The sequence below is a fragment of the Plectropomus leopardus genome, chromosome 6 (assembly GCF_008729295.1).
Source record: "Plectropomus leopardus isolate mb chromosome 6, YSFRI_Pleo_2.0, whole genome shotgun sequence".
NCBI classification, from domain to species: domain Eukaryota; kingdom Metazoa; phylum Chordata; class Actinopteri; order Perciformes; family Serranidae; genus Plectropomus; species Plectropomus leopardus.
The window spans coordinates 16,462,499-16,489,063 of NC_056468.1; the positions used below are offsets into that span (position 1 = coordinate 16,462,499).

General features: G+C 40.2%; 1 protein-coding gene across 3 annotated transcripts in view; it reads left to right on the forward strand.

The window, feature by feature from the left end:
• The window catches only part of edil3a (EGF-like repeats and discoidin I-like domains 3a), a 131,602-nt gene that overhangs the window by 90,522 nt on the left and 14,515 nt on the right, over positions 1 to 26,565 (forward strand). For all 3 annotated transcript variants that reach the window (XM_042488581.1, XM_042488582.1, XM_042488583.1), the window contains 3 exons: positions 651 to 795; positions 1,256 to 1,440; positions 23,595 to 23,750. In XM_042488581.1, the coding sequence (XP_042344515.1) occupies positions 651 to 795; positions 1,256 to 1,440; positions 23,595 to 23,750 (486 nt within the window). The remainder of the gene's footprint in view (positions 1 to 650; positions 796 to 1,255; positions 1,441 to 23,594; positions 23,751 to 26,565) is intronic.

Sequence of the window (26,565 nt, forward strand, 5' to 3'; positions counted from 1 at the left end):
ATTTAAGCGTGTAGTTGTCTGTCAGAATTGAGTAGACAGAAAGCAAGAATGTGCATGATTAAGTGCATACAGTATTTTTTGAGGTGGAAATTGTAACCGTGTGATGAGCGGACTGGGATAGCGACCTGCATGGCCGGACCTGTCAGTGTGTTTGAGGTAGTTACACGCCCTAATCCCTGACCTGATAGAAGTTGGGAATTTTTGCTCACATTGACCTGTTGCCACCCAGTGACAGCTCCCATTTCCCGTATCGCATGAGAACACACTGCTCTCTCTCGCTCTCTCTTTCTCTCTGTTGCCCTCTCTCTCTGCGCCTCACACATGCAGTACATCAGTCATTTAAATCAGAGAGTTTCTGTCAGATTATCTCAGGTCATTTGGATAAAAACTCTCCAGAAGGTATAGCGATATAATTGGAGCAGTAATTTAAAACACACCACTGTTCTTATGAATTACGGGCTCAAATGGTGCGAGAAATTGTCTATTTTTCCCTGTAATTCTAGCTCATTGACCTTGAATGACAGCAATTTGTTGAGTGTGGAGTAGACACTAGAGACAGCGCCGGATAGACTGCTACATTAGGGCAAAAACTGATCTGCTTCACCATCCTCCCCACCCCCATCTGCTGTTATTTCATCCCCCTGCAACAGATTTTCAGAGGAAACGTCGATAACAACGCTCCATCGGCCAACTCCTTCACCCCTCCCATAGAGGCCCAGTACGTGCGCATTTACCCACAAGTCTGCAGGAGGCATTGCACCTTACGCATGGAGCTGCTTGGTTGTGAGCTAACAGGTGAGCATGTTTCATCCATACATATCAACAGTGGTAAGTACATTTACTCAAGTACTGTACTTAAGTATTAATTTGAGGTACTTGTACTTTACTTGAGTTAATTCTTTTTATGCTACAATATACTTTTACTCCACTACATTTTTAAATGAATTTTTGGATGTGTGTTTTTTGTAAGATTTGTCAGCATTGGGTACTCTTACCTTTAATACTTTAAGTATATTTTCCTAATTATACTTACTTTTACGTAAGTTCCACTTTCAATGCAGGACCTTTACTTGTAACAGAGTATTTTCACAGTGTGGTATTAGTAGTTTTACTTAAGTAACAGATCTGAATACTTCTTCCACCACTGTGTAGTAATCATGAAATGATCTGAAAACCATTGCAGTATGCAAGTTGTGTCGTGCTGCATTTGTCACCCAGTCAGGACGGTTTGAACAGTTTGTTTTGTTGTTGCCAGGCTGCTCCGAACCACTAGGAATGAAGTCAGGCCATATCCAAGACTACCAGGTCACGGCCTCCAGCATCTTCAGGACGCTCAACATGGACATGTTCACTTGGGAGCCTGGAAAGGCTCGTTTGGACAAACAGGGCAAGGTCAATGCTTGGACAGCTGGACACAGTGACCAGTCGCAATGGCTACAGGTAAGATGATATCTGTAGCTAAATGTGTTATCTGTTCTAACTACTGTAGACATTCAGTCAATATATTAGCAGGGAAATGAACAGACAGCCCGCTCCTTGCAGATAGCTGGTTTTCACCCTGCTGAAGGATTAGCTCTTACCTCCCTGGCATAGTAATTGATGGTGCACACATGGTAATGCATGCCAATGGATTCAATTATATTTCATAGGGAAAGACTTCATTGATGTGTACAGTGTGAGTTGTGGAGGAAATTACATCTTAAAATCCTCCCTCTATTAGCTCGCTCTCTGTATTATTCTTAGAAACAGTCATAGGTAGTCATTTCTTTTTTTTTTTTCTTCACACCAGTCCTTTTGAATCCAACACCCACACTGCCTCTGTTGGAAGAGTTTAGCCCTGTTATCTTTGGCTGCAGCCCAGCTTTTCTATCTCTATGAAAACAGCCAATCCATTTGTTTTCATTACAGTAACTGATGGCTGAAAATGTCTCCTGAAAGGGACAAGACATGTCTCTGAGTGAACATTTACACCTCGGTCTTTCTGCTTAACAATATGTGAGATTGATGGAGGCCCAAGGAGTTTAAGATACATATCAATCAGACTCAATCATGGCCAGTATGCCCTTACGTATGGCCTCATATATTGGATTTTTTTTTTGTTCTTTTATGATAAAAGGCAGTAAATGTTCTTTGCTAGACACCACATCTTACTTCAAGCTGTAAAACTGATAGCACAGAAGGTATTGTGATGTGGATCATCTTCTCAGGGAATTGAAGATCAGAGTGATTTCTTTGATTTCTTGGCCTTTCTGCTGCACTCGCTCCATGCATACCACCTCCCTGGCAGTGACACAGTTAGCGCTCTGTAGTCACGCTGACTTGTCTGGCCGTTGTTAGATTGGCCTGGTCTTGAGTCAGATATGTTTTTTATTACGCTGAAAGCTTTTTGCCCAGGGTGAGGGTATGCAGGCCTGTGTGTCGGAGGAGACAGGTACTTAGGCAGGCCCCATCCAGGCCAGGGAGCTCGGCTAAGCAAAATTGATTGCTGTGGGTAAAGGAAAACTTGTGGTCTCATATTACATGCTGTGCTGGCAGAAGAGGGGAGATGCTATACAGACGCAGTGAGAAAATCAATGGCTTCCACTGTCAAGGACCATTTCTGCACACACAATGCACTGTCTACAATATCTGGCTTTTGAAAATCAGACATTAAGACTTACAGTATATACGGTTAAGTGCTGTTTCACATTTATACCGATACAGCTGTTGGAGCTGACCACTTTTTTTTATATTTAGTGATCATCTTATATGCATTTGTTAAACTCCCACAGTCAATGTCTTCTTTATACTGGTTGCCATGGCAACTAATTGATTTCAGTGACATTACTGAATGACTTTAAACCTAACAGATTAATGGAATTAATCAACCCTAATGACAAATTAAGTATTCCTATTAATCAAGACAACTGCTCTGGTGTGCAGCTGAAGCAGCGGGACAACTCTTTACAGACATCAAATATCAAACTAGATTTATTGATGCATAGGACTTGACAGGATCTCATTTCAGTAGCAAACAGTGGTTTGTTTGTCTCCTTTATTACTCTGAATACTTAATCAAATAAGGATTTGATATTATTTAGAGAACTGGTATTCTAGTCTTTTAACAATACATAAATGTACATCCAGTTGATCCAATCAATAATTAGATTTTTTTGGTGTTTCTATTTTTGGTAGTAATAGTTGTTTACCAAAACCATATATATAGATGGACGACATTTCTTGACTTCCTCCCACTGTACAAAAGCAAAGCCAAAATGTCCTAGATTTGGGTGTTGCCATCTTGCGCTGATGATGTCATTTGGAGCCATGAAGGTGGAGCCGTGGGATTGACTCGCGCCCATACAGACGTCCCACCCAATCCCAAGCAGAGGGGTGGTTTTGATGGCCTATACTGCAGCCAACCACCAGGGGGTGATGGAGATGTTTTGGCTTAATTTTGGGGTAGCTGTCATGCCATCTGGGAGTTTGCAAAGCCTAGGATCATGAAGTACTGACCTTCCCTACTGTGCCTATGGTTTTCTAGTAGTTGTTGCCTTCATTGGGTGCTTTGGTAAGATTTAGGCCAGAGGAGTGGGATTGGCTGGGGTTAGGGTAAGAATGTCAGGGTAAGTGAATCAGAGGCAGAGTAAGGCAATTCCTTTGCTATCCAAGGATACGTAAATTTACACGCCATCCATCTTTATATACAGTATATGGTTAAACATGCATTATAGGTTGTGGGCTTTTATAGTTTCCTTTAAAAATATTAATGGTGACATGAAATTCTACATTACTAAATATTTCATCTTAACAAAACATTGACAGCATTAGGGATTATACAGACACGTTGTTCCAAGTAGTTGTCATGTCAGTTAGAAAAATACACAACTCAATCATGTAATGAATTGTTTAAATGGCAATCTTTTGATCATCAAGTGGGGAACATTGTTTTCAGTAGATTAAATACAGACTGGTGCCAAGAAACACAGTTAAACCTTAACAAAAACACAAGACCTGGACGTGTCTGGGGACTGTCCAAGCTAAAGTTTTTCTGGCCTGGCAGGAGATAAAATTACACAGAGGGAGACCAAACCAGAATCTTTCAAGATGTTTTCAAGAAAGGAGCTGAAGCTGTCAGACTGAGCTGCCAAGTGTTCCAGCTGGCATAAGCTGATTAGTTAATTATGCACATTAACATGTCCACATAGCAAAGAGAAACTGCCAGAGAGACAGTAGCTACTTTTCAATTTCACAGTGTCCCTGTTAATGCAACACATGCACTGCAAATTTCCTGGCAAATAGCGTTCCAAGACTGTGTCGAGTTTTTTGGTGGATTATGGTAAACATTCCTCAGATAAAGAAATAAAAATGATTGGTATGGTGTGATTGCATCTCTTCATCTCACATCTCTCAACTGCAGTGCAGTCAGCAAACAACCTAGCGAGGATTCACTTTGCTGGATCACGATGAGAGTTCTGAATCACATCTCATGTTGTGTGTAGCACTGAACAGGTTCCAGCGGTATCTCCACTGACAAGAAGTGAAGTACAGAAAAACCAAACTGCTGAGAGAATATGAGTACTCTGATGACAACATTGTGAGGCCATAAATAAATGTGGGTCCACAATTATGACATACTAACAGTAACACTGATCTGAGACCAAGTTTGAGCTCTTAATTTGAGCATGTTGTACTGTGGATATTGAGGCATTGTTAATCCTCCTTTGACTGCAGAGAAGTATTGCATTGAGACTAAATGACAATAGGTTAGACACAATAGCTTTTTTTATACTGCCTGTTCAAGGAGGGACTGTGCTGTTGTGCCACCTCGCCATTCTGGCGCAATTGCGGAAATGGGGGGACAGAGTTGTCTCACCTTTGAGCAGGTAAGTGAGGTAGTAACAGCACTGAAACAGTGTCTATGTAAGAGGGATAGCTGGCAGGACAGGATTGTGGACAGGGTGGATGTGACGTTTTGACTGCATGTTTTGTGTGGGACCCACCGCAAGTGATTTAAAAAGCAACTGTTCTTTGGCTACCTCAAAGAAGAAAAACAGCGGCTGTAAATGTCGGAAATTCGGGGAAGCAATGCCGGCATCCTGTCTGAAATCACACACTGAAGCAACATGATGCCACCATCGTTTGGTTATGTGTAAAAATGCAGAAGTGTAATGAGGATATTTTGTAGCTGCCTTATAGCGCGATTTTTATGTAAAAAGGGTGAGTGACTCTTTATTCAAACTTTTCATTACTTTTGTGATGTGCAAAATGTATCATTCTACAAATATCCACTTCTCAATTTATTATGTGTAGCTGAAATAAGTAGAACGTTTTCCTGATAATTTAATTTGTAATATTGGAGTTTTATCTTCATTGATTTATTTAACAGATGTATATTCTGTTGACATGAAAGATATATTAATAAAATATATAATAATAATAAATTAATTTTTGGCTATGCGCTGGAATTAACAGCTTGACAATGGTTTTTATTCAAAGTAAGTTGAACAGACCACAGGTCTCAAATTACACTCTCCTGAGGAACTTTAAGCATGTTTTCTCACACCCTTATAAGCCTTTAAATCCATGTGGCAAAGCAGAAGAAACAAGAAACAACAAGAGAACTCAACAAGAGAATTGAGTTTGCTTTGGTCTGTTGCCTCTTAAAGCTTTGTACACAAGATTAAACAAAATAGTCTCTTTAGTTAAGCTACAGTAGAGTGGTTGGTTTCAATGACCCCTAAGATAGTGCTGTGCCGACACTTCACTACAGAGAGATTTATAACCAAAAGCACTTCACATTATACATGCTCTGCTGTTGTTTTCTTTTATAACAAGACATTTTCTTCTTCTGTCCCTGACCCAAATAAGCATTTTAGGCACGACTTATGACCATTGCCCCCCTGTATAGGTTTCTGTGTGGTGTATGTAAGTGGGAGAGTGGTTCATAAGTGGAACAAAGAGAACAGGTTCATAATGGTATCAGATGTGTTCCACATAGCTGCAGCTCACATCTTTGTTTTACTTTATTTTTAGACCCTTTTTGTTGCCTCCCAATTTGGAGAGAGTTCTCTGGTAACTGCAGTGCTATGTAACTCCACTTTTGGCTGTTGCATCCCACTATTTCCACTTTTTCTCCATTCTTCAGGCACCTCACGATTTGATTCTATTTCTGGGCTTTGATGCAATTATGAAACAATTATCCATGCATCTTGATGCATACATTTCTTAAATTTTTATTATGATTTATTTCTCTGCACTGGGTTACTTCTATCTATTTTTAAAAAACATATTTGTTATGACCCAACATTAAAATAAACAGCAGAATGTACTACCATTATCTTTTATTTGTGCAAAAAATAGTAACAAAAGAAGAGACTGCAGAGAAGCCAAAATGCTTTCATACATTGGCATTTAAGCAAACGAGTGCTGGTCAGATTATATCCATCAGCGGTTATAAACATTTAGCCATCCTTACAAAACTCCATTAAAAGTGTAGCTTTGAAAGTAAACATGACCCACAAGTTAACTTGTGTAACTGTAAGGAAGGAACGTACAGCCCAATCTCAATACAATTTACAAGCAATCATAATGTTAGGAATTAGGTTTTAAATTTCTGATCATCGAGTGTTCTGCATTGAGATATAACTATTAAGAAAAAATCACAGTGCATGCTAAGAATTTATTCCTCCCCAACCCCAACAGTGATGAGGAGGAAATCCTTTGCTAAGCTTTTGCAAACACACTAAGTGTATGTTGTATAAGCATAAAAACAGTAACATGAACATGTACAGTTTTCATCAGCCCAATAAAATAACCAACACATTTACATAGAGATTCTTTATAATGCAAATCATGTACATCTATGCAGTAAATAATGATGTGTTGTAGGTTTTCTTTAAATAACATTCAAACATGTAATGTTCAAATGTCATGGGTAGACATTGATAGTGGAAAAAGTGTCAGTTAATATGCAACTTGTGTAATTTATTTGTAGCCTGGAAAGGTTACAAAACAAGCTATGAAAGTAATTCCACTCCGTTGGTTCATTTGTTATCCCCTGTCTCCAAGGTTTTCACACCCAATTATCTCCTTAAAGTGATAAATATGTGTGGTGTGTGGCTGTGGCACCCTGATAATCACCTCTGCCTCTGATGATGCAGAGTGAGCTCAAAGTTGGGTGTTAAAACTTTGAGAGAACTACAGTAGCACCTTTGCTAATATTATATTGGTGCTGATGTAAAATTCAGCTTGCAGTAGGTATAGTCATCAGTTAAAAGGCATTTTATATATTTAAAGGCATTTCTAAAGTGAAGTGAGCAAAGACTCATGTTAACATTGTATTAGAAATTGATGATAATGTAAAAATGTTTTGTAAACATTTAAATAGATGTATTGCTGTCACTGTTTGGTTTGAAGCGGGGTTGGATCCAAAAGAAAACACCAAGCTGCAGGCAGGATAAGAATTTTGCTTTTTTTTGTTATTGAATGCAGAGCAGGAAAATCTCAGGAACTTGAGTATATGTAGACGAACATATGCAGAGTAGAGCACACATAACAATTAAGCAAATGACTCCTGTGAGAGTGAAGGTTTGCATAAACAGATGCTGATGAGGTAAATAGTGGCAGCTTAGCAGCTAAGGCTTTGCCTGCACATGGGAATATAGTGTGTCTCATGGGACTGAGGACAAAGCACTGTGGGAGACTATAAACCCAGACTGGAGAAAAAAAGACAAGTATAGAGATGTAAGTAAAGTGACCTATCAAAGTCACAGCTCTTTGAAGCCTGTCGAGTGTTTCTTCAAGTGTCATTACTCTAGCACCAGTTTAGCTGCATACATTTCTTTATTGTCAGTTTATTTCCACTGGTGACAGTTGGTTGCAGAGGAATGCAAAGGAATAGAGTTTCTGATTGCTGAGGAAATGGTGGTAGCCATATACTGAATGACTACCATGATGGTCAGAGTGGATCAATATACAGCATCATGAAAAGTACTTGAGCTCTACAGGTACACTGTATTGGCCTCCAGAGTGCATGTGAATAATGTGAATTGAGTTTAGGAATAATAAATGGTACTGCCACAACAGTCTAATTTTTAGTGGTAGAAGTTGGCAGTCCTCGCAGCTGTGTGACAGAACTGGGTTGCAGCCATTTGTTTCCTGACTTAGCTGGTAAAATCCTGTGCAGTACATGGCCACCAGAGATGATGACGCCCAGCAAAGAGATGGGCCAGACAGAGAATTCACACTGTTCGATTTAACAAAAAATGACTCTCCCTCTCTGAGGGACCTTGGAGACATGCTGAGTATTACTTGCACAGCAGCTGGATTCTTTTGATAATACAAGATCACACGAAAAGCCATTCTTTAAGGCTTCAAATAAAGACCATGACACACCAAGACGATGGTCGGCCAACAGTCAGTGTCTGACCTTCGCTAAGCATCTTTCGCCCTTTTTTTGCTGTGTTTTCTGCACCATTGGCACTTGTTGGCCCTTGTCGGCTGTTCTGTAGCTGATTCAGCATGTTGAATCGGCGTCTGAGCCCGTTGATGAAGAATAAGTCACTCTGATTGGCAGTTCAACTCAATGCACAAGAACAGAAACAGATGTGAGGAAAGCAAACAAACGACTTAAGAGGGAGTAAGACTAAAACAAACTTACTATATTAGTTATTTTTAGCCATTGAACTCTTTAGCAAAAACAGTTATTAATTATATTAATGTTCACTAGTAGGGTATGTACCATTTTTTCATTCAACATCCAGCATACAATGTCAGCTTCTAAAGAGGTTGACGTGCATGCTGCAGTAGCATCAGTTGCATCAGCGCTGGGGAGTATTTCTTTATCGAAAGAAGAGCAACGAATGGCATTTAAGGCTTTTCTAGATAGAAAAGGTGTTTTCACTTTTCTTGACCAATACTTCATCCAATCACCTGCCAAATAGCGTTAAAAGTCCTTGCCATTATCCAAACAGTTTCCAACAATGGATTCTCAGATAGTTCTGTGTAACAAACCATCACCAGCAATATAATGTTGAGCATGGTGTTGAAGGGACCTGAAGAAAATGACAGTCATCCACACACACACAAAGACAAAGCATTTAAACATGTCATGAAGAACATTGCTGTTGAGGCAGGAGGATAAGAGATCTTAGCAGATGTCACCGGGCAGTGGTTAAATGCAGTTTATATCATTGCCTTCATGAATGAATGTAAGATGATTGGCTTGCCCAAGACAAGCTTCAAACTGAGATAAAAGGCATAAGATAGTGGTTCTTAATAGATACAGCGTTTAAAACTCTATAATCAACGTATGAGAGAGAGACCTGTCCTTATGAAGAACCCAGTGCCAGCAGGCAAAGTGGAGGGATGGGTGAACTCTGTAGCAGCCTTTTCAATGCGTTTCTTCACAGTTATTATTCTTGGGCCTGCACAAGAGTGCAGACTAAGAAGAGAAGTGCCTGGCAGAATGTTATGATCTGTCATGGGCAAAAGTGGTTACTCAATTCTCAAACTTGTTGAGATGACAGATTTGCATACTCAAGGAACACTACAAGGATTAATGGGATCCCTCAAGGTCAACAAGACAGAAGGAGATACTACCTTAGCATATTTCTAACATTTAACATGGTCGTTCTGGCTTTTAACCAACTAAGAATCCACAAGAGAGAGCTGTGAAATTCCCTAAACATTATTGGCACTGGTGTAAACTTGAATTTCGATAGGTCAGGTAAATATACCGTACTTAATTCCTGGCCCAAAGCTCTACAAATAAAGTACTTCTTGGATCCAAAGTCTTCCAGCACCATGGGGGGTGGCTGCAGCAGGCTGAATTTCAGATGACAGTCTTGTCATGTTCAGGCTGGGCACAGCACAAGCTGCACCTCAGATGGATGCAACCCAACACTTGATCTGGGATCATCAATCTTGTACTGCCCAGCTGTGTTGGGTCACCTTCTCCTTGTCTTGTGAGTGACACAGCCTTTTCTGTCTCATTAATCTGACACAAACAGTTGCAGACTGAAATACTGCAGCACAGCTAGCAGAGCAAATATTTTAGATATACTGTAGACAAACACTGAAACAGTAATGAGTGGGAGTGGGAAGTGAGGCATTGGTTGGGACATCAGTGATTCTCTCTGTTGGTCAGATTGGAGGACACAGAAGCAAGAATGAGACAAACAGGGACAGGTAGAGGGACAAAGGCAGATGAGGACACACTTAGGGCAGCTGATCAGTAAAATGTATTTTGCAGTGAGCAAATATTAAATGAAATAAATTTTGCAAAGAGCAATGTTAATGGATTCCACTTTAAGCATTGCTTTTACTGTGCTCGCATTTATTGTAATTTAAAGCAATGATAAGTGAGGCCAAACAAATGTAACATTTCCATAGTGCAGCATACCATTGAGAGGTGTTGCCCAAAGTGGGGCTTGCAGGCTAAAGTTGGCCCATTATAACATTTTATTTGCTCAGCTAGATATATAGCCGGTAAAAATAAGTAAATAAATAAAAAAAGTTAAATGCTGTTTGGTTTTTGTGTGGTAAAAATGCCCTTCAAATATGTTGGACCCCTAACTATTATTTGTTTTAGTAAGCAGAGCCTGGTGGGCAGAGTGACACAGAATTTGAGTGAGATCCAAAAAAGCAGAGAGGCAGAGACAGCAGTGCATGGACAAAGGGCATTTTATTTAAGGGAACTTGCTCCTGTTTTGTATTTTTTTCAATATAATACAATACAGTACATTTGGTGTTTGCGTATGGCCTGTGGCCCACTATTACGTTTCAGATTTGGCCCTCCACAGAAACAATGGCATGCATTTATATACTGCGTACGTGAATTACCCCAGCCGTATGTCAGCGGTTCTGAAAGCATCAATGCATTTTGACACTTCACATCCAGTATTGTCCCATGTGGAGTGGAGGCTAGAAGGAACAATAAGTAGACGTAATGCAAGATTGATTCCCACTCAGCCCCTGCGAGCACGCATTTGTTGTAATCAAACCGGGTATTATCATTACACCAATTTTGTCGAGCACAGCTTCCTAATCAAATTGCTACCTCAAATACAGCACTGCTGACAACAAACTCCATTTCTTTTAATCAATAGAATTAGCTGGGTGTTTGTTTCATCCATCCACAGAGGAGAATGGCTTTAATTTGTCCCATTGAAACTCTCTTCTTGAGTGTTTATGCAGCAAAGATGAAGCGTGTCCTTTTTAAAGACAGAAAAGCTGCCTCTGAGAGAGTAAAGGCATTGTAGCATGAAAGGATTTAAGAGGGGATTTTGATCATCTGGAATAGCAATGATCATGTCTATATTTCAAGAACAAGAGAATAGTACTTTGCTGAAATTACTTGCATGGGAAAATAGACAGCAAGAATTTATTGGCGAACTTTCAAGGGTGAGACGTCTTTTGCGTCCTTCAAGCTTGATCCCCCTCTCAATGGAAAACACAACCCTTACAACCATGAATTGTCAGGCAGCATACAGAGGCTATTCTCTTAAATCCAACATTTTTTTATTACTGTCATACTATATTGATCGGCTCGAAACTAGATAAAGGCACTTGTCCCGGCAGATTTGACTATTCAAAGTTCTAATCACATTAGATCCATCCTTTATAATACCGGCTGCTCAGCTTTTTATCATTATTTGTCCTACTACTCTGCACACAAAACTGAATCAATGAGAACAGCACCCGCAGCCAAGTTTTCTCGCTGAACTAATTAAAGAAACAGAACGTTAGAGGGACAACGTCTCCAGGTGGTTTCTGTGGCAATCAGTGAGGAAGCACACAACCATTTAGCTACAGCTGTGATGCCGGAAAAAAGTATGAAATGTATGAACAATGGCTTGAGCGTACCTCCTAATCTGTCGGGCTGCATCTACTCTTTTGTGCATGTAAATTTCATTTTGATTCAACCTTCACAGGAGTTACTGTGACAATATTCATTATCCGACACATCGTTTGGTTGGATTTACACATTCCCAACTGAGCCGGCGGTTCATCAGTGTAAACAACACCAAGTTGCATTACGACATCCATTATCAGATATACAGCTGTGTCTAATATAACTGCATTGTATCTTCCTCTTTTTTTTGTTCTCTCCACAATTTGTTGACAAAATCTGAGCTATGGTGGCGCACTGATACGAAGCTCTGAAGCCAGGATAACAGATGTAACCATGACTGCAAATTGCTCAGCCAACACTTGCTTTGGCAGATGTTCCAGCCCAGTTTCACAGAGGCAAGATCAAATTTGCCCCATGTAGCCACAGGTGCATGATTATAAGACTTGGCACGTAATCTTTTTTTTTTTTTTTTTAATGTGGAAGATAATATTAAGAGGGATTGTTGTGGATCATTATCAGACTTACGTGGAGAGGCATGTCAGATGGGACCTGTCTGATTCTGGATATCTAACTGTTGGCTACCCAGTAAGGGACGCCATCATATTACAAGATGTGCTTAAATTTGGGTAGACATAAATAGTTTGTTGGTTCAAAAAAATTTTGCCAGCAGCTATTGCTAATTTGATCATCTTGAGAACATTACCCAAGAATTCAAGGAGAATTTTAGACAGAATCCGCACTAATTTGAAAACATGCCTGATGTAAATTTCATTAAGGCATTATCGTCAGAGCCTCATTTTAATCCTGTCCAATGTGGCTCTATTTTATTCAATTTCCCTGCAGCTAGTATGCTGATTCAATTAGCTTCCAAATGAAGTTACGGAAAGGATGGTAAATCCATCTGCTTCCCTGATTCAATTGGGTGGTTTTTAGTGTCCCCTCCCTCCAACTATAGCCTTAAATGCACAGGTCTGCCTAGAACCTGTGTAATGTAACTCCTTTGTTTTCATTATCCAAGGAAGCCATCTTATCTTTCAACACCACATCCTGATACTCATCTCCCTCTCTCGCTACTCCTGTCCCTCTCACTCCCTCTCAGCCAACATAGGATGCATTTATCTGTTTTATCTTGGGATGAGTGATTCATGAGTCTGCAGCAGCGCCCGCTGTAATCGTGGGATCTGCGGGAATTGTCAGAAGTGAAGGCGCCAGAGCTTAAATCAGTGCAGCAGAGATTGGGTCCAGTGTGTCCTGCATGTGTATCTTATGGTTTCAGACAGTGTCTCTAAGCCATCTCTTGACAAGCAGGATATCCTATGTTTAAATCAGACATCTTTATGTTATGCACCCAGGAGAGGGTGGACGTCACTTAAGCAGCACTGCTACATGCGGTATTATGATTAATTCAGAGTGGTCCAAATTTAAGCCAAGGCTCTGTAAACTGCGCATTGATCCGTTTTAAGGTGAGTGTGGTATTGCAAAGACCACCTACAGTATGTCCAGAAATGTTATCTATTTCGCAATTTCATGCTTCCCTATTTTATTGCGTGTGAAGCACACCGTCATGTTTTTGTGTGCAGAGAGTGTGTGTGTATGTGCGCACACGTGTGAGAATTCCATATGAATATTTTATAGACCATGTGAGAGGCAGGAAAGGAGAGGGAGGTATGATGAGCTGTAAGTGCCGCAGCCAGAGCCATAAACGATTATATTTTTAACTCACCTATTTGCAGGACCTTAAAAAACCGTTGTTTGAATGGGAACACCATATTTTAGATCATTAAATCATTTCTCGTTTTACACTTGCTTAATATTCCAACAGAGAGCAGTTTTTTCTCCCCTCCAGCATGAATTACAGATTTGATTTCAGACAAGATCACACAGGGAGACGGACTACTTTGGATTTTTATCAGTGAGTAAGTGTCCATCACATGTCTAGTCACAGTGAACATTAAACAGAGTGTGAAATCCCCAAAATTCTTTACTAGTGCAGCGTCAAGGCTATTTTTTACGCATATGGATCCAGGTCCCTCTCTTCACTCACGCTGATACGGTATGCAGCTCACTTGTTCTTTAGATGCTCTCTCCTTGCCATAATGGCTCTAAATGATCCGGACCACCATGGTTGATTTCCTCCCTGTTCCTTTTTGCCATGGCCAATTCCCTTCATTGGTTCATGCAACCATTTAGACTTAAGTTGACATGCTGAACTGAGGCTCCATCTGTTTTATGGCTGTATACTCTGAGTGGTCTATTAGAATTTCAGGTAGTGATGTTTGTGCTGTAATGCACTGGTTGTGGAGGAAAGAATAGGAATTAAATAACAATTTAATGGTCTAAATGTGCACTTTCTATTTTAAAGCACTCAAGTTGTTGTGTTAAATTATAGATGCAGAAAAAGATGCCTACAAAACAGAAAGTGGACCATGCAGGTGATTGTGTTGCAAGCTGTGAGAGGAGATATTTTTCTAAATCGACTTTATTAAAATGTTAGCATTTATAATCATACATAAACACAGCCTCAACAATACTTGGGTTTGAAAAACATTTTGTTATTTTACCAGCTCCTCAATGGGCTTAAACAAGCAACATTTGTGAAGCCCCAGAAAAGTCATGATAAAATCTCCTTTTTCAAATAACTGTTCTTCTGATAAACGGGGCGAAAGAACCAGACACAGCAAAGAACTAGTGACGATAAAGGCTGTTTGTCGTGTTGCCTCACGTTGCCTGTGTCTCAGTCAGAAAGCTGAACCTGAACACACCAATGACTAACAGCCACCTAGCATGTGCATTCATTTCTGTGAAAGAGGAATAACTCTCCTTACCAGCAGGTGGTGGTAGTCTGTATTTGTCATTAATAAAGGGAAACGGGAAGATCAGGATGGATTCAAAATGCTTGTTAGCCATATAGCACATTATCAGCACACCCCAATGTTAAGAGAACAAAGAATATTTACTAAGCAATAACACAAAAATTACAAACTGTTCCTGCTAAAGAGCTTAATGCCTAAAAGCATAATTTTACCTAATATAACAAGTTTGCTTTGATCTTTTGCCTCTTGACTCAAGTCCTTTGTTCGCGTATCTCACTTCGGTTTCTCTTCTTGTGCACTGAGATAAAGTGACATTGGATTTCATTCACTGTCTCCAACACCAATTCAATATGCTTAATTGGCCAAAATAAAGCCAACAGCCGACTAGTGCTAAAGCTGCACACACCACCAAACTTTAGCGACAGATGCTCACCAGTGGCCAGCGGTTGGCTAAATGAAGCTAGGCCCTAAGAGTTTACAGCCTTGCCACCAGCTCTAAAGCATTATACTTAGTCAAAGCAGTGCCTTAAGCTGTATGCTATATGTTACATCAGCATGGTAATATGCTTACAATGAAAATGCGAACATGCAGGTGTAATGTTTACCATGTTCACTATCTTAACCTCCAAAGTACAAAGTACATCTGAAGGTTATTGTACTTTTGCAGCTATTTGGTCATAACCAAAGGATTGGGCAAATTTAAATTTGAAGTGGAATCATCAAAGTTCTTACAGTAAAGCTATACAAGAACATGGATGTCCGTACCAAACTTAAATCTAAGACCATAAGGGTCAACCTCATGGTGGCACAACATGAAATGTTAACGTTAAAGGGGACCACCAAAATCTTTAGGAGTCATCCTCTTAGGAACACGAAGGTCTGTACAAAATGTTCTGCCCATCCATTCAGTAGGCCTCGAGATATTTCACTGGGTAAATGAAAATTATGACTTTTACTGGCAGTGCTAGATAAGAAACCAGGGGTTCACCCAAATAAGGATTCATCCCCTGGGGACCATGCAAGACTGTACAAAAGGTTGTGACAATACATCAAGTAGATATTGAGACACATCACTGGATACATGAAAATTATAAGTTACTCTAAGCTTTATATAAGAAACCAAGGGGATCACCAAAATCCAGATTCACCCTCAGGGTGTCATTGATGATCTGTTTGAAAGTTCATGGCCAAAGTATTGGATCGATGGACTGCTCAACAGACATTGGCATCCCTTGAGTTATCCACTACCATGGCAAAAAATAAGTGACTACACTGTGAGTTTCCTTTTTTGAAAACGAGATTCATTCTGGTCGTTGCCGATTGCCTCAGGTTATCCACATACAGGTGCCATTCAGTATGTGTTTAAGCATATGCTGTGAAGATGGAAAAATTGCTGATATTTTTAGACAGAATAACAAAGCATATCATTTCAGCTAGCCTACATGCAACATTGCTTCATGCAGGAGTGCTGGCATGAAGACTAGAGTGAAGAGGAGGAGGGACAATGGGGGAGGACGTTCAATGCATAGCAATGTCCTTGCCGTGTAAAACCGTTTGGCTTACAAATGTGTGTGCTTGCCACCATATTGCAATTCAGTATGAGTCACGGCACGGTGCTTTTCCCGTATTTATATCCCCAGCATTTTGGCTGTAAGATGTGCTCTGACCAGCCAACCAGCTGACTCTCTTAATGTCCTGCCAAAACAAGTCATCCCGCTCTGTAACAAAGACATCTATCCTCCGGTCGGGACAGCTCATTCCGCATGGAGATGTTGCCTTTAGCACTTGATTCACATTCAACATTTGGCATTTTCACAAACATGGTATGCAAACATGGTATGGTTGTATTTTTCCAAAAAAGGGAAAATGTTTAAGTTCTTCCTGGAATGTGGTCAGAGCCATACTGAGCAGCCTGACAATATGATGTCGCTGTGAGGGGAGTTTCACTCTATGACATCGCCTTTACTATCCTCAATACTCCACGGCAACTGAGTCACACCTCAGACTGTCTGCACACCTCCCTCCCCCTGTGTGAGCGCTCAGCAGGCATTTATAGCCTCTGACATCTCACCACCCCATGTGGAAACAACAGTCACAAAAGGTGTCAGAAAGGAGATTCAGTGTGTACCAGCATGTGTGTGTCCCATAAAAGCCATACTGAAATTTAACAGCAGACTTCAAATTTATTGCACTGTGAGCTATTGCACAAGGTGACAGCTATAGTAAGTGACAGAGATACTTGTCTATCACACTACCCTGAAATTAAGTTGCACATTTCAAAACAGGCCATCTAGTCATTCCACATAATTAACTTGTAACCTGAGGCACACACAGAAACCTGTTTATTGTATATGTTTCATCACTATAAAGAAATAGTCTGTATCCATCAGGTGACATGGGTTCATTTGTGGATTTTAGGTTACCAAACATGCTCAGCACTGCCTCATGCTAGTGCCTGCCTGAAGGTGTAAAGGTGTATCATCTCAAAATATTCAAATCTGGCCATCAGCAAGCTGTTGGCTCTTAGGATTTTTTTTTCTTTCTTTTAATTCATTTCGACCTGCAGCTATTTATAAGCAGCACCCTAGATTTTGCATTTTAATAAGTAATTAGGGCTTCTTTGTCCAACAGGCTAAGTCTTCGAAGGGCTACGGGCTGTTTGTTTTCTACAGTCATAAACAAAACAAACGGAATTAATGAATAGGAGTTTCAGTATAATTTGTTTGGGCTGATGTTATTGCTGAGCAGGGCTGGAAGTGTGCCGCAACCTATTTCAGATCTGTTCATTTTCATTTTGTTGGTACTGGGACCCATGTGCTTTCATGGAAAAAAGGCCATACATGTCACATAACAACCTTTCAAGCCCAGTGAGGCTCTTCACATCTCATGGAATTGGTTAAGCCAGCTCACCTCTGTGTGGAATGGTACATTTTTTAACTCAGAAAGGTGTCATGACACAAACAGGCTTTTCTTTGCACTCAGTGGAGAAGTGCTGTACTCAGTCAGCCATCTGCCTGGAAATTGTCTGCCTTCAGCCTCATCCCTCGTTTTTGAGTCATTTTGGCTTTGCTTTTAAAGTTAAGGGACTTTTCTGAAGATAGTAGGGTTGCAGCAGCACACAATAATCTTCTTTGGTGTAACACTACTCAGGTAGCAAGCAGAACTGATATCTGGTGTAAAAGTTCATGCAGATTGGACTCAGAATCAGTCAGGTCACCTATGTTATGGCCAAAAATCTAATGAGGGTCAGAGGGGGCTCCAAACTGTCCCTCCATATCAACAGTGATAGCTTGTGAATATTCACTGTGATGTGTGGTCTATTTTCTCTGTATGTCACAGTATGCCTGTACATCACAAAAATACACAGTGACTGTGGATGGCTGTTTTTGAATGCTACAATTTTTCTATATAGCGATAAACATGCCAATATTAATCATAAGAAGTGCTTCATCATTGGTGTGTCACAAACTTCAAGTAGTAAAATAGAGACGGCTCTGTTGTGTGCACTCGCCTGTAGTATGATGCTCTGTGTCCTACATTAGTAGTTTTTCATTCTGCTCATAGGTAGCTAGAATTTTTTTGGATGAACCACAGAGAATCAGAATCCTCAGAATACTGAGGACCAGAAGTCAAAAACACGAGCTAGACCTTGAAAAGTTTTTGGTCATGCACATGAAAATGTGCAGGTGTTTGACTGTCTGACACAGGGAATAATTGTCTTCATTCTTCTTTTTTTTAAGTTATACAAGGATATGCAGGATTGTCAGTTTATGTTTGTGAACACGCTTGCCAACAAAAGTGAAAGTAAGAGCCAACCTCAGATTCACTCTCGTTTGGCGTTTCGCCTCATTTTTTTGGCACTGTATCTCTCAGATGCCTGCTGCCTATGGTTTGGCACCTGGTCAGTACTTTTTTATAGAGCCCTGACCTCACCTGAGTGCCGTGGTTTCACATTCCCAAAAAATTCTAAACACAGAAAATAAAAAAATACAGGCAGAGAGCAGAGTTTCAGAAAAATACACTGCCACAAACTTTTACTGGGTCATAAGTGATTACTGAGAGGACTTACTTCTCGATGAGTGTATACATTTGTTTTTCAGGAAAATCTTGCATAACATACCTCTGATACAGTTTGATTTTGTACATTTCAATTTTCTTTGAATAAACATTGCATGAACTGAAATGGGGCTGCACTGATTTGGTATTGCACTTTCCTGAGGTTAGGGAGACTCACAAGAAAAATATTTTTTTTAAACAGAAAGGTCAAAACCAAAGCAGTCGAGGCAGAGATATTTTGACTTCTCCAGCATGGGTCAAATCCAGAAATGCTGGATCCTGCAATCCCCACAATGCAACCCAATAGCAATTGGTCATAAGACTGTCTGTACCTCCTGTGTGCATATTTCTTTTGAGCTCCACACCTCCAGTTTTTAAAACAAACTTACAAAAATTTCGATTTTTTTAACATGTTGTGGTGTTCCAATGTATGATTACGAGAGTGACCTGCTATCAGTTTTTCAAGACTACCCATAGAGAGAGGCGCAGTAAAACAGGGTGTTTTTCCAGCTCTCTCCACAGCTTTAAGCTTTAATGACGGCTGCACTGTTGTGGGCTTGATGGGCCATAACCTGGTCCTCCTTATTCCTTTGTGAGTTGAGTGCACGCAAATTTGAGTTTTGCACTGTGACTGTGGAGAACATACAGAAAGTATGCATCTCTCTCTCTCTCTCTCTCTCTCTCTCTCTCTCTCTCACACACACACACACACACACACACACGCACACAAACACACATGTATGTCCCAGAGGCTTTGAAGATTAAATGAGTCTTCAACACATACGGTTAAATTAGCACAGCTGGAGGGAGGGTGTCAGCAGGATGCTATGTATGCAAGTGATGTATTTATTAAAAAAAAGGAATCTGGGCCTCGTTCGGCTCCTTATAAAGCCTCTCGCTGCATTAATCTCTTTATCCTGTGATGGCAAAGCCACTTCAAATAGGGACATAAGATTTGCGCACCAACTCCCGTCTTAATGAGCAGGGAGATGAGTGTTTGTCGGGCGTATGTGTGAAAGCATTGCCCCTTTGCATGCTGCCATCAAAGAGAAGTACAAATAAGTAATTGACCCTCTCTCCCTGTTCGATGTGCAGCTGTACTGTTGGGGAACCTGGGGGCTTAGATTACATGAATCTTATGTTTTAATCTCAGACACAGCAAGCAAAAATTCTGAAATTGATTCTCGTGTTTTATTTCTTTGAACAAGTGTGCCATGAGCGTTCACAGATTGCGACAAAGACTTCACACACTCCTAGTTTGTCTGGGTTACGCGCTCATGGAAGAGTGGAAAGGGTTTGAGAGTGTGATGGGAGAAAGAACAGAAGGTGGAGGCAGGAGGAGAGGCCTTGCTTTAACAAGCTTATCTCGCTCCCTAATTCAGTTTGGGCCATCAAAGTGTTGAGAGCCGGCGTCGCTAGGGGCGGTTGTATTTTTTGACCGCTACCTGTGACAGCAATTACAGGTTCCCCTTCAAGGCTGCCTTTGTTTTTGTGGCAGACTTGACTGCTTGGGTAGAACAAGATTACCTCAACGACTGGGTAACGCGACTGGAGGATAATCAAAGGCTCACAATGCAGGGTGTCATGCCCTTCTAAATCAACGAAGCAGCCCCTGCCACCGTTTCTTTCTGTCCTCCTTTATCCAGCAGGTTGCTGTGACATTATTATAATTATAACAGAGCTGTTTTTTTAAAGGTATTCATATACATCAGAGGAAAGTAGTCCATGTTGCAGCTGCATACAGACACAGAAATGAGCACGACTTTATACAAAAATTAAAGCAGAGGCTGTTTCCATTAAAGAAACTTCATGAATAGTGTATTTACAACAAATGAAGCATGCATACATACTGTGCAGCATCTGCATAATGGCATACCTGTAACCACGGCATTGTTGAAAGTGACATTATGTCTGTATGCAAACTTAAATGCCTTTTGTCCTACTTTCATTAGTTTAACATCTCACAACTGGGAGTTTATCTACTTGGATGCCTTTTAGAGAGCAAAGAGTTTGCTTTGTACTCACTAAGGCATGGCTTTGTCTACATGTGTCAGGACTCAGCTCTATACCTGCATATGAACACAGCAGGGGGTCTGCATTTAGGAAGACCCCTGCAATACCCAGGGAGCAGTCCTCAGTCTTTAAGGGATAGTTCAGGTTTTAAAAGTGGGGTTCTATGGGCTGCTTATCCATAGACAGCATATTATGTACAGTCAGTGTCAGTCGGCACAATCACAGTTAGCATAATCAGCCTGGAGTCCTACGTGGAAGCTAAGCACTGTACTGCTGTGGATGGGGTCAGCAACAAAAGGTATTTTAGCCACCTAAAAAAAGGCCCAACTAAAAACATCAGTATCAGTGATTTGGAATGTGGAAATTAAGCTTTTTTTCTCTCTTTTTAAAGACAAAGTGAATTGAGAAAGTGTCAAGTGCTTTAGTATCACTGAACACAAGGCACGGAAAGTCTATTGGTATTGCACCTTATTATTACGCAAATGTTATTCAAAGTGCTTTGCAGTCAAAATATAAGAAAAAAATAACAATAACAACAACAACAAAAAAAGAGAAAATTGAAGAATAAAATTAAAATAACAAAATAACAGGACAGACAGGTTTAATAAAAGTACAGACAAGTTTCAAAAGCATTTTATAAAAGTAGCACAATCAGCTTCCCTTGGACTAAGATATAATCTTTAGTCCAAGGAATGCTGAGTCCAGCAACAGGCAGCATAGTGACTACCTGCTGTTTCACTGCATTTGTATTTAATACAAAGCACCACTAACTGAGCAGTCCCTGCAGATCTGAGGGCCCTACACAGGAACTGCTGCTCTACCACTTCCACTATCATTTGTTTTGTTTGTGTTATTGTGTGACTTTTGTGTTGGAGGGTTAGTTTCAATTCACCAGAGTGACACAAAAACTAACTGATCAAAGCAGAGGTAGACAACCATTTCATGTTCAACAAGCTAAAATTACTTTTTTTGTCGATAGAATCTGGTGACTTAGACGAGAATAGGTGGGAAACTGATGGTGTTAACAGCTTCCCTGTTGGAACAGGCTGTCTGACTGGAAGGTAAAGTGGTGAAATACCCTCTTTATAGTGTATGCTTAAACTGATATTGATCTTTTTAGGTGAGATTTTTTTTAGATGGCTAAAGTTTGTTTTGCTGTCGACCCCATCCACAGCAGTACATTGCTTAGCTTTTGTGTCAGACTCAGGCCTGCTTCTCCAAACTGAGTGTGTGCCGACAGACATCTACTGTTGGTAATACACTGACTGTGGAGTACCCATACAACCACACTTCTGAAAATTCAATCTATCCCTTTAAAGTAGCTGGGAGGAAAGAGTAACTCTCGAGCAGATTTGAAACCCCACGAGAGATGTAAACTCATTAACATCACCGCTCGGAAAGAAAAAACAAAAAAGTTTCAGGGTTTGTAACATATTGCAGGCAATAAGCGTGTGGCGGGATGTGCTGAGATGCACAGTGGTGTTCTGCAATGTGTCAAGACCAGGAGGTAGAATGAAACTGAGCCATAACTCATGCATTCAGTTTGTTTGCTTATTTGTTTAATCTGCGCGGGGCCCTATTTTGTTTTGTCAGAGCCGTGTGACACAGAATATGTTGGCCTATGACCAGGCCAATTAGAGTGATGTATGGTCACCTCAGTGTTGTGTATATTCAGCAGAAGGAATAAATCTGCATGCGTATGTTTTTCTCTCCCTTGCTTTCTCTGTGCTTCTAAATTTTGCCACTATCTTCCCATGTGACAGCAAAATGCCAAGTCGCACCCTGTTTTTCATCCCATATTGACGGCGAATTGGTGCTGCGTAGATGTGTGTGATAAGCAAGACAGTTTTACAGTGACATTTAGGCTATTACCATCTAAAGGGTTTAAAATCCATTAGGCGCTATCAATTATTTACATCTTTTCACATTAGTATAAAACAACATGCTCTTTAAAAGAAAGTGAATCACATTGGAAGTTATGGAAATTTCCAGCCCATTTTTCATCATATATTTTGATATTTAGAAGTAGTAAAGTCTTTTGTTGTGTACATTACAGCAATTAACATTTGGCTTAATGTGCTACAGAGATGTTAAAGTTCCTTTTCGGGTAAAAAAAGATTTCCATTTTGTGAAAAAAAAACTACCCACTGCTTTATGTTATGAAAGCTCAGTGGGAGTGACGTGTTTTATAATACTACCCTTTATGTTGAATTACAATATGAGCTGTACTTTTATACTGTTCTGAATTGCCCGTGTCAGTGGGCTGTGCCTTCCTCTTGACTTTAGATGTTCACATACATTATTCATATGACATAATTAACATGGTGGAAAAATCTTACTTAGAGAAAGGCTTGACCTGTTTAAGACAGTTGCAGAGCATTTTCTCTGAAGCAGAGTTTAACTAGGTAAATGTGATGAAGCTAAAGTATGTGGGTTTAAGGGTTCATCTTAACTTTGCTTTGAATAGTTTTGTGTGCTTTTCTAAATAATGAACCATCACTGAATCCTAAAATGTCAATATAAGCAACATTTTTGGTGTTTACTGCAATGCATCACTGTGTTGTAAATTGTTTGCAACAAATGAGATCCTATTAAAAATTAACCCAAATGGAGCAGTCTGGGTCTTAGAAGCTGCTGCAGCGTGCGATTTCTGTTTTGCTGAGGACTTACCCTCGTTGTTCAATATTCTGTGAATAATTGAAACTGACATTTTGCACCCACTGTCTTTATACAGTAAACCCTCTGATGACATCAAAAAGAAAAAAAGATGCTGACTAGATTGTAAAAATGTGGCATCTCTTACACTTTTTCACCAGCCAAGTCTCTGGGGAAATTAAATATATCATTTGTTTGTCTTTGTTTCCTTCCTCTTTCAGGTGGACTTGCTTGTGCCTACCAAAGTCACAGGCATCATCACCCAGGGAGCTAAAGACTTCGGCCATGTCCAGTTTGTTGGCTCATACAAACTTGCGTACAGTAATGACGGGGAGCGGTGGAATGTATATCAAGATGAGAAACAGGGGAAAGACAAGGTAAGGCGCTTTTAAAACCCCTAATTACCACAATCAAACATTAATTGCACAGTATTAAGCCATCTTTCCACAAATGAACTGACAAAACTGTTAATCAGATAAAACACATCTTTATTGTCAAGTACACACTGCAAACATACTGAAAAATACTTGGGAATCATAAAAGTGTGTCTGTGGGAACGGTGAGTACTGAAAGTTTTGAATTATATATCACACTATGATGGAGAGAGGCATTCTGGGTAGAGAGAGTTGGCAGAAAATGCACAGAAAGGACAGAAAGCTGGAGCAGACAAAAAACGAAAGCTGCCAATGCCTAAAAGTTCTTTAGTGTGAAAATGTCCATTTCAGGACCTGTCTGTTTCTCCCTTCCACTTTCCTTTAGCATCGTCTTATCTGTGGCTCAAACTGAGCTTGCCTGGTTTGTTCTACCGCCGCTCTCTGGTTTGAAATCAGATAAGACCGTGCTGTCAACCTGGCCTGGCCAGTGCTATGCTGAAAATCTTGTTTACGGCCCTTCAACAGAGTACATGTCCATTCCAATCGCCCACGACAACAGAGACAGAGCAGGTCTGCAGCAGCCTCTCTGCTGATATCAGGGGAGCTGCAGGCGCAGGGTTACAGCTAAAGCTGAAGCCCCTTGTCTCTCAGATACTGGTGGCAAGAGAGGTAGTGTTTACTTTTCTCTCTTGCCTTGCTATTGAAAGATAAGCCCGACGTCTTCTGCTTATTCATGTAGTGGTGATGTGTTGACTATGGAAAATCAAGAAACTGGGATCTAGTAGAATCCATACATGGATTTTGCACAAAGCAAATACTGTGGAGGAGCTTGTAATATCTCACAGTTATACACTAAGATCATGATATGTCTAATCTGCAATGTAATTTAAATCTTCATGCCTTGAGCGTCATTTTAAAGTATTTCGGATCATACAAAGAATGCATGACGGGAGACTTTGGCCAATCTCAGGTCATTTTCAAAGAGAGCAGCTGCCAGTTAAGTCAATCACTGCTCTTGAAGTGCGGTAAAACTGGCAGCGCTGATCAAATATGAATCAAGCCTCTGTTACTGCATTTCCTGTTTCTCACCTAAATGCTCAGCTGTAAAATGAAAAACGTTTGTGGACTGGCCACTATCTTGAGAAAAGTCAAGGCAAAACAAAGCACCAACTACCACTGGAAGCTAAGAATATCATTTTACTGCTAAACAGATCACATAAGTATGTTTCTGAATACATTTGAGGTGAGAAATAGACAGTGCAGTCATCTATGCTCAGCCCTGTCTAGTTTTGAAGTTTGACCTCAGATCACAAGCACTTGAAATGATTGAGAGGTTTGCTAGAAACTTCTCAACTCTGATTGGTTGTTTTCTATATTTTTGCAAATGTCAGCAGGAGCACCACAAGTTGTCAAAAGACCAGGATTTTTTTCCCCAAATTATTTGCCTCATGTACTACTGACAGAATATAGTGACAGTTGCACACAAAAAACCCCTTTTGTGGCTTTTGCAAAAGTTACGTACTATATCTTTGACTGAACGATTTTGTTTTGCTTTTTCTTGTGACTAAAAGTCTAAAAGTTTGCAAGTTTGCACAGATAATTTAAATCGAAGTGCCCTCAGACCCTTATTTTGCATAGTATTTGCTTCATAATTGAAGATGAATTGATTTAGATTGCACAAGATTCAATCTTTAATGCGTATTGACACACATTCATTTATTCATGCAAATTTATTTCACACATTCAAAAATAATAATCCAATATGAAAGCACTCATGGATTGTTTTCTAATGGCTTGAAATCCTTTAGTCTTTAATTTGCCTTCACACCCGATTTCATAGTTCAACTGCAGTCCATGCCCTGCAGTCTGAGCACATGAAAGCATCAGCTATGATGTCGGGGTTTCTCATAAAAACTGGTGCTGAATAGTTTGTAGAGGTTGTGTGAGAACTTCAGCTGCCATTTCAAAATTAGATTTTCTCAAAGACTGGCTTTTTTTTGTTTGGCTCAGTATTGAAGACCTAAATCTGAAATGTGACAGCACCTTGTTAGGGCAAATAACACCCCTTCAATAGCTAGATGTCAATTTATGCCCTTATCTGTGTTGCAGAGCCAGTGCAGCAATGCCCAGAAATATTTTTCCATCGCTGCAGTTCTCATTCCTTGCTTGAGGAGTTTATAATTTCAACACCCACGATGATCTTTGGATACAGGCCACTGCATGCTCAGTACGATTTTCACTCAAGCAATCTCAATACTGTGCACTGCATGACATCCGAAGGCCTGACAAGCATCATCTGTGATAGCAGAGGGGAGGAGCAGGTGATATTTCAGGAACCGTTTAGTGTTTATTATATTTTATTTTTAAATCTCATTTTCAGAACTAACTCATTGGGGAGCAGTACTTTCATCAACCTACACATGGATTTAAAAATATATTTAAACTAAGCAAGTTCTGTAGCAATCTATAATCTCCCGTGTTGTTATTGCTGTAAAAGTCAAAGCAAAACCAAGGATAGGCAGTCAGTCAGTGTGTGTGTGTGCTCTGTATTAGAGGGCAGGCGTGTTTAGCAAGGCTTCAGAGAATGTCAATCAGTTTGTCCCTAGACAGAGCCAAGGGGCTGTTCAGATGTATGATTCTTCAAGGTGTTTTCCCCCTTCAGTCAGCTGAAGCAGCCATTAATGCTAGAGGACACATTTGGCTGTTGGACTCCTGAGGCTCCTCCTGCCACACCACAATGCTTGACTTGGCAGGGATATACTGTGATTTTGTGTGTGTTTGTGTGTGTGTGTGTGTGTGTGTGTGTGTGTGCGCGCAT